An 11,503-nucleotide genomic window follows, 5' to 3' on the forward strand; every position below is an offset into this window, starting at 1 on the left:
GCCCGCCCGGAGGGGTCCGGGCTCTGCCCGCGCTGAAGGCGCTGCCGCCCCCGGCCTGACAACCCAGCGCCAGGGCGGACGGAGGGGAGCGGCCCCTCGGCCACCCCCGGCCTCAGGCACCCGCCGGCCAGTTGCCGGGCGACGGTGAGCTGCGACCGCCTCGGCCAGAGCTGGAGATGCGCTACGGCTCCGTTTCGGTGGTGGTCACGGGATGGGGGGGGCGAGAGTCAAATCAGCTAAGGGGTGTTTTCGTGTTCTGTTAGCCGGGGAGGGGTCATTAGTCTTGTCTGGCCGGAGCGTACAAGCTGTACCCAGATCCGATTACCGCTTTGGCAGCTGCAGAGCCTGTGCTCACATGACATTTTCAGACGTCACCCCAAAGCAGCCCGTGTTTACGAAGGCTGGAGTGCTGCTTCTACAGGATTACAAATAAGTCCCGTGTCTAAATGGGAAACGTACAAGTATTCCTCCCAGAAACACGCTGCCTCTCGCTGTCACGTAAACAACATTCAGCACAAACATATACTTAGGCTTAGGAGAACTGTCCAGTAATAATGCAGTGATTGTAAAGGAATATAGTACTGAAGTCTGTGGAAAGACAGAGCGATTTGTAGTTGTACCTTGATACTTCTTACACAAATTTTTTATTTTGGACTTATTCATAGGCTCAACTAATGGATGTGAGAGAACGTCTTTTGCATTTTTGCGACAAGAACTTCCCGTGAGGTTTGCAAACATCCTGAGAGAAATTGAACTTCTTCCTGATAAACTACTAGGCACTCCATCAGTACAATTAGTAAAAAGCTGGTAAGTAAGAACTACCGGAATTCAGCCTGTAAAATAACATAGCTTTGACAACTTGGTTGTCATAGACTTTTTTGAATAGTAGAAGACAATAACAAAGTACACTAGAAATGTAGTTCCTTCATCCAAGCTGAATTGCAAGTTGTTATAAACTGTCCTTTTTTAGCATACTAAAATTAAATTGAAAAACAACATACATTGTTATTTTTAAATAGTTTTGGTTTGGTTTTTTTTAACAGTTTGAAATCGTGAGATTTGCTCTACCAGCTTTCTCTTTAAGAAGGGAGAGAAGAAAACGTTTTCTGTTTTCACATAGCATTATGGCCCCTCAGAGCTACATAAAAATGGGAAAGCAAGCTATATACTTGTTTGGGTCTCTCACCGATGGAATTACTAACAGAGCTTCCGTTCCATAGCATATTGCCTTGGCCTGTGCAGCAAGTGTTTGGAATTCAGTTAACACAATCTCTGCAGTTCACACAGTGGTTGAATCTGATCTAACCTTGCTTTACTGGCACAGTTGCAGCACTTGCAAGGATGGCTGACATAAAGGGCAAAAGCATTAGAGTGAGATCCAGAAACTGTTCTTAATCTAGCAAACAGGTGTGCCTTTGCAGTATGCGTCAAGGCTGTCAGATGTTGGCACAAGAGGCTCAAGTACTTAGCTTGTGCTGAAGCTGATCAGATTTGGAAAAATTTTGCTTAGGTGGCTTCCTGATCAGTTATTGTCATTTGGACCTTCTTTTGAAACACCTCTCTTCTCAAGAATTGTAAGGGGATACTACATACCTAAAGTGAGGGTTTAGATTCCTTTCTGGGTGGCAGGCACAAGAAAGGACTTTGAAAACTTACAGGGTTCAGGCGGTCAGGAAGTGTCCATCTGTGATTCTGTACTTGGATGGAACTTTGATTCTTCAAAAATACTTCAAACTTCTAGCTGACTTGTTAAGAGTAATGATTTGTGCAATAAAGTATTTTTCCTGTTCTAGACTAATAAGAATCAAACTAACAGCATATATTTCTTGTTTTCTTTTTCAATAGGTACATCCAAAGCCTAATGGAGCTGGTTGAGTTCCATCAGAAAAGCCCAGAAGACCAAAAAGTCTTATCTGAGTAAGCTTTTAATTTGTTTCTTTGAACTTTTGATCTCGCATTCCACTTTTCACAATGTAGTCAGTTTAGAATGACAGCTGTCATGAGCTGAATTTGATAATCTAGCATGAGGTGCTGTGCGTAGAGCAAGCTGGTTTAAATCTGATCATGTTTAGCAATGTTGCAAATAAATATGACCCCTTGCACCTTGGTTTCAGGGCCATACTACCCCTTGAACTGTCATGACAGAGAAATATCAACAAAAATTATCTGCGATGTCACATCCCTGCTTCTCTCCAAGATGTCAGCTAGGTGTCTTTTTCCCTTCCTCCCATTCTCCTCTGCTCAAACTATTATGAGTGAGTAAACAGGCAGTGAATTTGACATGGCTAATGATTACTCCTTTTGGATTAAAAATATCAAACTCTTCTGGTTTAGGTCAGTGACGGATTACTTTTAAAAGAATGAAAAAATAGACTGTACTTTAAGGTTAAGGTTGTTATGCACTTATCTGTGCTGCTGGTGGATTAGATAATGACATTGTACAAAGCTTGCCTCCATGTAGTCTTAGAATAATGTTCTAAAACGATCTCTTTTTGACCTAGCTTTATAGATACATTAATTAGAGTCCGAAACAGACATCATGATGTGGTTCCTACAATGGCACAAGGAGTAATAGAATACAAAGACACTTATAAAGTAGATCCTGTCACCAATCAAAACATTCAGTATTTTTTGGATCGTTTTTACATGAGCCGTATTTCTACACGGATGCTAATGAACCAACACAGTAAGTAGAAATTTTTACCTGAGGAAAAACTTCAACCTAGTGAGAAACATGTTAATGTAAACATTTCTTAAAACCATTGGAGATCTGCCTCAGATAATTTTGTGTGACACTGAAAAGTTAGAAACTGAGTGTATGACTTACGAAAGTAATGCGAAAACTTGTTTTCTGGACTACAGACTAATTGTATTAAGTCTTGTGCGGAATGTGCAGGGATCTCATTCTTTACATCTGAAAAGCCTTTAGATGTTGAACTACAGAAAAGCCAACATAGTTTGCTGGCAGTAGAAAGAGTTTTTAATTCACAAAAGGCACAAACAACACTCAGTATTTTATATGTGATTATGTGTTGTGATCACACTGAATTATTCTAAATTTAAGGCTTCTTTAACATACAGTATTTGGGATTAAATACCATATGTTTTTCATTTCAAACAGCCCTTCTTTTTGATGATAAATCTGGCTCAGGGCACCCAAGGCACATTGGAAGTATTGATCCTTGTTGTGACGTTGTTGAAGTAGTGAATGGTACGTATTCTCAGAGCCTTAACATTTCTCTTAGTGATCAGTATTTACATCTTATTGCAAGCAATTAGGGTAACCAACATGTGTTGTATAGGATGCTGACTGTTTTTTGTTGAAATAGCTGAAAGCAGTCTATCAAAACATGAGCTTTTATAGGACAGAATTTAAAATACAAAGCACCAATTAGAAATGTGTTGGAATAAGGCCTAGCAAGTGACAGATGAAGTGGGAGTTAAAGTTGTCTGTGGTGTTGAGATCGGCCTTACCTACTGATAGATAACAGATGTGTCTGTTTTACCAAATTATCAAATTGTTCTGAAGATTTGCCCATGCTGCTGTAATTGCCTATTTGTTCTCAGTTTTTACTGCACATAGTGGATGCAATGTTATCATTCCTTTGAGACACAGGCTTAGAGTGTTCCACACCTTAGCAGCTACTGCAGTTAAAAATCATATTTTGCCATGCATTAGAATGAATTTCTACAGTTTTTGATGCTACACTTCACATATTTTATTTCAATAAATATTTCAGATGCTTTTGAAAGTTCCAAGATGTTGTGTGACCAGTATTACTTAACATCTCCAGAACTGAAACTTAACCAAGTGAATGGTAAGATGAGAGCTTTTACATCTGTCTTCCTATTGGTAGCCAAACTGCAGCTTTTACTGAATCAAAAGGCTCTCATTTCTGAGCCATAATGGTACATACCAGTTGATCTGTCTTTGGCTAGTTCCTCTTCATTTTCTGTTACAGGCACCTCATTTAATCTCCTGTGTTAGAACCCAAATGTCAATGTATCTTAAACACTAGATTTCCTGAGGTAACATTTAGGAATTTGAGAGAAGCAAGACTAACCTGTACTTAAAGTAACATAAGTTGCTAGAGAGGAGCTCTGTCTCTGGGGTGAGGAAGTGGGGCTATTGACTGACATACTGGTTCTGGTCCAAGCTGCCTGCATGTGTCTGACCTCAGGCAGTTTGCTTAACCTCTGAAATTCTTTAATTATAAAAGGGAATTAATACTTGATTTTTTTTTTTTCAGTTTATTTGAAACAAAACTGTTATTAACCAAGTGGCAATTACAATCTAAACACTGTCAGGAGTGCATAAAGTTGTTCGCTCATTTTAGAGGGGAAAAAAAAACAAAACTGAAACTTGGTTTATTTTGTTTGTTTTGGCATACGGCTTGCTTATTTTAAAATTTGGATACACTACAGAAAAATTCCATCACCCTTTTAAATCTTGCTTGTATTTTTCCCTTCCTCTAGGAAAATTTCCAGGAGAGCCAATTAACATTGTATACGTTCCATCTCATCTTTTTCACATGCTTTTTGAGCTCTTCAAGGTAAGTCAGTACAAGCTTGCTTCTTCCTTTAGTAGTCTGAGCTGGAGTCAATACTTAAAATCGCTAGCTACGTCTGAATGAAGTAAAGCTCTGCATAGGACAGTGAGATTTCTAAAATTTTCTTATTTGGGGAAATAGCTTTGGCAGTTGGGAAAGGAATGATTGCAGTTTGTAGGAGAGTATTTGGATGCTTTCATGCGGTGGTAAATGGGACAGGGTAAGGGAGAGAGAGTAAAAGTGGGACATGGGCTTGTGACCAGTGCTAATCTTCTGCTTTTAGTGGTTACATCTGTGGTGCAGGTTTGCTCTGGTGCCTTTTCTGTGGAGTGGGTGATAACATCTTGAAGTAGTGAATGGGGCTGAACTAATATGCTGCCAACACGGGGTGCAGAATTCTGGCAGCTTTTAGCAACTCCCGAACTCTGCTCTTCTCCAGAAACCTGGATACTTCTAAGGGACTTATGTTAATTAATTTACATTGGCTGAGTTATGTTGGGCAAGAACAGTGGTAATCTTTCACACATAGAAGAGTCTTGGCTATGCTTAGTCACTTTTAGGTGTGAGGCCTCCTCTGCTCCTGTTAACGCTAAATTGCTAAGTGTGTTGCTTAGGAACTAGGCACTGATAGGAATAGAGGGTAATGGTGCTCAGCCTCTGCGTAACACGGGTATGATTTTAAGTACATAGATCCAACACTGATAATGGTAACCTTCTTTTCCATAGAATTCAATGAGGGCAACTGTTGAATTCCAAGAAAACAGTCCTTCCCTTTCTCCAGTTGAAGTGACAGTTGTTCTAGGACAAGAAGACCTGGCAATTAAGGTATTTTGTTGGCCTACTACAATATGGGCTTAATGTAATCTTTATGATTTCATATGCTGCAGCAAATTCTATTAAAACAACTTCCAGCCTCTGACAACAGATTAAAGATACTATGCATGAGCATTCTGTTGATAGCCTCCATTTAGCACAGTTATCTAACTGAAAAATAATATGCTGCAAAACAAATGTTTGCATTTATTACTATTGGGAAGGTTTGTTCAAGCAACAGCATTTTAAATACCATTCTTAGTATGTGATTGTAGTTAACTTTATTCTCTCAAATCAGATCTCAGACAGAGGAGGCGGTGTTCCAGTAAGGAAAATTGAGCAGCTGTTTAGCTATATGTATTCCACAGCACCAAGGCCAAGGATGGATGATGGTCGAAATACTCCTCTTGTAAGATATTTTCAATACTCATGTTGCTAATAAGGTTGCTGTAAGTGTTGAACAGATTGGTAGGTTAATAAATAAGGAAATGCTATGTCCACTCTACTGCTTTGTGGGGTATGCAAAGATTATTGAGCCTCATAAATATGAATTAACATTTTCTGAAACAGATTTTTAGTATCTAGGTTAGTGGACAAAAATATGCTCTTAAAGATATAAACAAAGAAGAACATTCCAACCTGAATCTAACCCTGTTTTTTTCTTATACTCCAATGACAGTAATTTACTTGGTCTTCACTCCCATTCAGTCCTCAAACTTATAAACTATGCTGTCTTTATGGAGGCTAGCACAACTGGAATAGGCTTAGACTATTGTTGTTTATCTACCAGTAGCAAATTTCTTTTACTAATCAAGCTGTACTTGCAAAAACGGGGGAGGGAAAATACAGAAATGTAATGTGTGAAAGTGGGATATGTATATAAACCCTCCCTCTTCCATGGAGATTTGTTGGGTTTTTTCTTTCTTGTGGTTTTGATTTTTTTTAATGGTCAGTTTCAATATTCTATATGAAACTGAGTAGACATGTCTGTTTTCTTTTAAGAGAAGAGGAAGTGCAAAGGACTTTAACACTTTAAAATCTCTGAACACTCTCCAGCTATTTAATTTTAAATCATAAGAGCTAGGAAAAAAATAAATTAATTTTGTCTTTTACTTTATTTTTAGGCTGGCTTTGGGTATGGCTTGCCAATTTCTCGTCTGTATGCCAAATACTTTCAAGGAGATCTAAATCTCTACTCCATATGTGGTTATGGAACAGATGCTATTATCTACTTGAAGGTATGTATTTTGATTTGGTTAAATAAAAGATAACTACCATTAATGCAGTGATGTAACTACTCGGTATCATTTTAAGGTAAACAAACTCCCTGCTCGTGAGTAGAAAAGCTCCCATTTTTATTAAGAAATGCCAGTAAGATTTGTAACTGGTATCTAGAATTAAAAAGGTCACTTGGCTTTAACTAGTCTACTTGAAAAACTACTAGCGAGAGCCCTGCTTGTTTTCAGATTGTATTAATATTTGTTATCTATTGGTTCATGGAATACAAAGTGCCAGAAGAAAGTGAAGTAACAGAAAGGTGTGAGCAACACATCTGGTTTCTTTACTGTTGTTTCTCTACTGACAACCAGAAAGTCTGTATAAACTAATACTTAAAGACTCTAGTATCTGGTCCTATTCAACATCTGCTATGTAGCCCATATATGGGATTCAGATACCAGTAATCTTGAATACCTGGCATATAACATGCACTGCTGTTTTTATAAAAAGTAACCTGGAAAAAAGGGCTACATATTCTTTTCTACTTTCTGTGCTTACTCATGGGAAAAAGTTGTTTTGAATTTCTTCTAGTAAACCAAAAACATAGTTCCAAGCACACTGAAGCACAACCAGAGAAGCAGTACAAAAGGAAGAGACAGTTTGACTATATATGTGTTACATCTGTATTTAACAATTTCCCAATATAATATGAATTTTTTTTAGCTGCAAAATATGAAAGTAGGAAAGGAACATATTTTAAAATTTCTCTGGAGTTTGGTAAATGAAAGTTCTTTTCCATGTCTTCCAGGACTATCTTGAAACCAGGTTACAGGGTAACTCTTCAGGCCTATAAAAAAATGCATAAATATGATTTGATGTTACTGCATTTGTACTGCCCAATTATCCAAAGCAAACATAGATACTGAAGCAGATAAACTACTGCATCTATTGTGTAAATAACTTTGGTTTGTAGTGTCACTGGCTTAACACTTGAAACATACTGCATGAATTTTTGAAAAGTGGCATTATTGAGAGGTAGAAACCAAGTAACATTTTTTCCTTCTTGATTTTAGGCCCTATCAACAGAATCAGTAGAAAAACTCCCAGTTTTTAACAAATCAGCTTCCAAGCATTACCAGGCTACCTCAGAGGCAGATGACTGGTGTGTCCCAAGCAAAGACCCAAGGGATGTATCAAAGCAGAGTGCAGCTCTCTGAAGAGAAGTTGGGATTGAGGCACCCATGGGGATCAAGCTGGCTTCTCAAAGACTAGTGTTTGGAAGTACTCGTCTACCTCCAAACAAAATTCTTCAGTTTCAGGACTGGCAGAAGAGAAAGAAGGCAAGGCTGTTATAGCCTAGGCTGTATGCACTGAATGTGAAATCTTGCTGTGGACTTCAGATGAGGAAAATAGCGCGTATGTCTTTAAAGAAGAGATGTACATAGAGGAAAATCAGACTATTTTTCATACGATCAAAGACTTGAAGTGGTAGAGGTGTGCAATTTTTGAGTCCTGTTTAATGCTTGAATTCTGAATACTGATAAATGTCAGTTATGCTTGTGTATATTTTTCTTCTAGAATAGTTATCAGTGGTTCATCTTATTACAGAACTTCTCGGGTAATAGATAACACCTGTAATTTAAAGCTGTAGTTGTAACATTTGGAAAAGATCCATTTAACATGGCAGTCTTGTAGCAAGGTACAAACAACATTCACATACAGCCTGACTGGAAGGGAGGGAGCCCTGGGAGGTAGGGAGAAAGTGTTTTCCATATATATAAGGAAGTCCTGTTTAAGAAAAAACTCTATTCCAGTAATAATTCTTATGTGATGCCTTGCTCTGTGAGTTACATTGCTAGATTTTTTTTAAGTTAAGCTGTTCCTGGAAAAACTAGCCAAGTAAGGCTCCTGTGCATAAGGTAACTAACAAAGAAATCAGGATATTTTCAAAAGCTACTGGAAAGAAATGGAAAGCTACTGGTTATAGCAGCTATAAGGTTAGGCTACATCTAGCCTACATCCCCACACTCCAGAAAGCATGTGCCACGTAAGTCAGTTAGGATTTTCCAAGAACTGAAGTCAGACATGCAAGTTGAATGGAAAGGTTTTGGTGATCTGTATTATGTAAGCATGATGTGGGAAGCAGCATGTGTAAAACATGGTCTCGTGGTTCCTTTTTGTCATGCTGTTAGAAGATTAGTGGCTCAGTACACTAAACCAAAATCTGCCTATCGTCTTTGTCAAATTTGTATTGGACCACACCAGCTCAAAGAGGTATATGGGGGTTCTACACCCTGAAAGCTGTGATGAGCACTGAAGGTCTGTTTGAAAGGTTTTCAGGAAGAATGGTCTTGGAACAAGAATTTCATTCTAAGAACTGTTCATTGCAATGGAAAGGGCTTAGGAAATGAGAAGTTTCGAAATACAAACAGCACTGAAAATGATAGAGTAACTTCTATGAACAGCAAAATAATGGGGAATTGTCACAGGAACAGTGCCAGTGGGAGAGAGCTGTTGGGAAAAATAGTCCATTCCTAATAAGCTTCTTCCTTCCCCATCTTTCTGCATTTTCCCCCTTACAAGCAAGGTAAACTTAATGACAGAATAGAAGTTAAACTATTGGACATTGCCAAACTGGCCTGTCAAAGTTCACCAGGGCTGTATAATATTACTTGATTTTTTTTTTTTAACTAATTAGCATATTAGCTTAAGTGTCTATGATCCTTTGCAAGAAGTTGCAAGTACAGTATTTAAAGCATCCTGCTCAGCTGTATGGCAGTTTTCTAAACCAGATTTGTACTTGTTGGACAGAAAGCCACTCCATACCCTACTGTGAATATCAAATATTTTTTAATAGAAACAAGAGAAAGCTGGAACTACCTTTGTGTTCTAAAAGTCCTGTTGGGATAGATTCCTCCATCAAAAATAAAAATGTATTTCATTTCTTAAAAAATAAATTTAGAAGTATTGGTGATAACTGCTGAGCACAGTGACTTCAGTACTGCATCAAGGCTGTTTTTATCCCAGTGAATAAGCTGCAGTCACCAGATCATGTATCTGAGATAAGCTCAGTGAATGAAATGGATAATAAAAGTAAAATATATTTGTCTAGAATATACAGGTGTGAAAAAGCTGCCTTCACTGCCATAATACACTTGAGTGTTGAATACAAGGTTACAAAAACATACCTAGGTAGTTGTTGTCAAGTAAGCACAAATTATACCTCTCTGTCTGCACCCGGTAATGCTTGAACATGAGTTGTGATCTCATGGTATACTGTACATCTGTAACATAGCTGCAGCTCCTCCAGGTAGGAGCTGTAACTTCTCTCTCAAAGCAGCTGAAGCACACGGTTCCTGTAAACATATCTGTAATGTTGCTTGCAGAGAGAAGCTGCAGAACACATTTCAGGATGCAGACAGAGGTATGTATAGCAGTTAAGGACCCCATGTGGAATCTCAAGTATTAAAAATTACTTAAGGGCTATCTACCTAGATAATAGAGGACCTCTTTCAGCATTTACTGAATTTTTATTCCTGAAAGTAAAGCTGTAGTATTAAGCCTTTTACTTGGATGTAGATGTTTAAATAATTTTATAATAAAATCTTCTAAATGGTTGCCTAGCATCTATTTTCTTTTAAGAAGTCTAGTGCAAGCAATGGCCTTTTTTATTTTAAGTCTTGCCAAGCAGAGTTGAGCAAAGCAACTTTCATACTGTTTCAAATAGATGTAGCAGGGGAGAGAAACACTGAAACAGTCTGCTTACCCTTAATGTAGTTTATGTAGTGCCTAAAATCAGTGCATCACCTCACATTACCTTTTTAATTAGGAAGCATTCATCTTCAGAAATGAGACTTGAGAATCCTTCATCAGTGCACATTCTACCCTCTAAAATACCTATTTTTTGTTCAGCTGTAAAGAAAGTGAAAATTCATGACTAGTTTTACATAAAAAAAGACGTCCATCATCGAGTCTATATTTAACAAATGACTTTTTCCACAGACTAAGTGAAAGCCTCTCTTCCAGCTCGGAAGCAATGGGACAACTGGCTTTTAATAGCTGGTTTGTAAGAGAATAGTAGTTACCAGACAGAACAGACTGTGCCATGACAAAACAGTCCTGTACACCTGGTGCTTTAGCAGACTTGTGTTTACCTGGGAATGTCCTGCATCTCCCTTAATTTTAAGAAGATAGAATAACTGTAAAAATGCATGTAGGTACTTTACCTGAGAGAGAAGAGGTAAAAAAACAGCCAGACTCTGGGAGTCTGGCAGTAAATCTACAAGTGACAGTCTTGTGTGCCGAGTTTCCCCTTCTTAATGATGTTTTTTCATCTTAACAATGTTTTTTCACATGTAATGCCAGGGAAGCAGATCAGATGGTGTAAACCTTAAGCATTTTGCAATTACAGAAATGTACCACTCTGACATACATCAGTATGTCAGGTGTGTTGGGAGAAACAACCCAGAGCTAAAGTACACCAGGGACTTTTAACAAACTACTACAGAAAACAAAAGAAAACCAACAACAAAAACACCTGTTGTGTTTTCTTTTCCCCATCCACCTTTACTGTCTTGCAGTCCCTAGAGACAGGACTAGCACATTTCCCTCCAGGTTCTTCCAAGCAGAAATACATATACATGCATTCTATACCTCACCCACGGCAGGCTCAGGAGACATACAGGCTGCACGTGGGAGCCAGGCATGCCGCAGACGTGGCAGGGATGCACCTGACTCGCTGTGCGGCCCCGTGTCGAGCACGCAGCTGCAGCAGGCAACGTGCGGTCTCTCCGCAGCATGCTGCTCACAGGCTATTAGTTCCAGCCAAGCTCCTGCAGTCCAGAAGGCATCAGAAGTTGAAATGATTTTTTTTTTCCTTCCCCCGCACAAACCCAGTGAGTGACAGAGGCCACGCACCTGGT

The 11,503-nt window shown here is 38.7% G+C and overlaps 1 protein-coding gene across 1 annotated transcript; it reads left to right on the forward strand.

Annotated features, from left to right (window-relative positions):
* Nucleotides 1-649: 649 nt before the first annotated feature.
* PDK4 (pyruvate dehydrogenase kinase, isozyme 4) lies at nt 650-10,136 on the forward strand (the record flags this gene model as incomplete). Its single annotated transcript, XM_010562443.1, has 10 exons — nt 650-807; nt 1,846-1,917; nt 2,502-2,686; nt 3,122-3,211; nt 3,741-3,818; nt 4,477-4,553; nt 5,277-5,375; nt 5,662-5,772; nt 6,488-6,601; nt 7,655-10,136. Coding segments are annotated over 10 exons (1,128 nt in total), but the record flags the coding sequence as incomplete, so codon positions are not given.
* Nucleotides 10,137-11,503: the final 1,367 nt, after the last annotated feature.

Source organism: Haliaeetus leucocephalus, unplaced genomic scaffold (genome assembly GCF_000737465.1).
Source record: "Haliaeetus leucocephalus isolate CR32 unplaced genomic scaffold, Haliaeetus_leucocephalus-4.0 Scaffold0, whole genome shotgun sequence".
Taxonomy (NCBI): Eukaryota; Metazoa; Chordata; class Aves; order Accipitriformes; family Accipitridae; genus Haliaeetus; species Haliaeetus leucocephalus.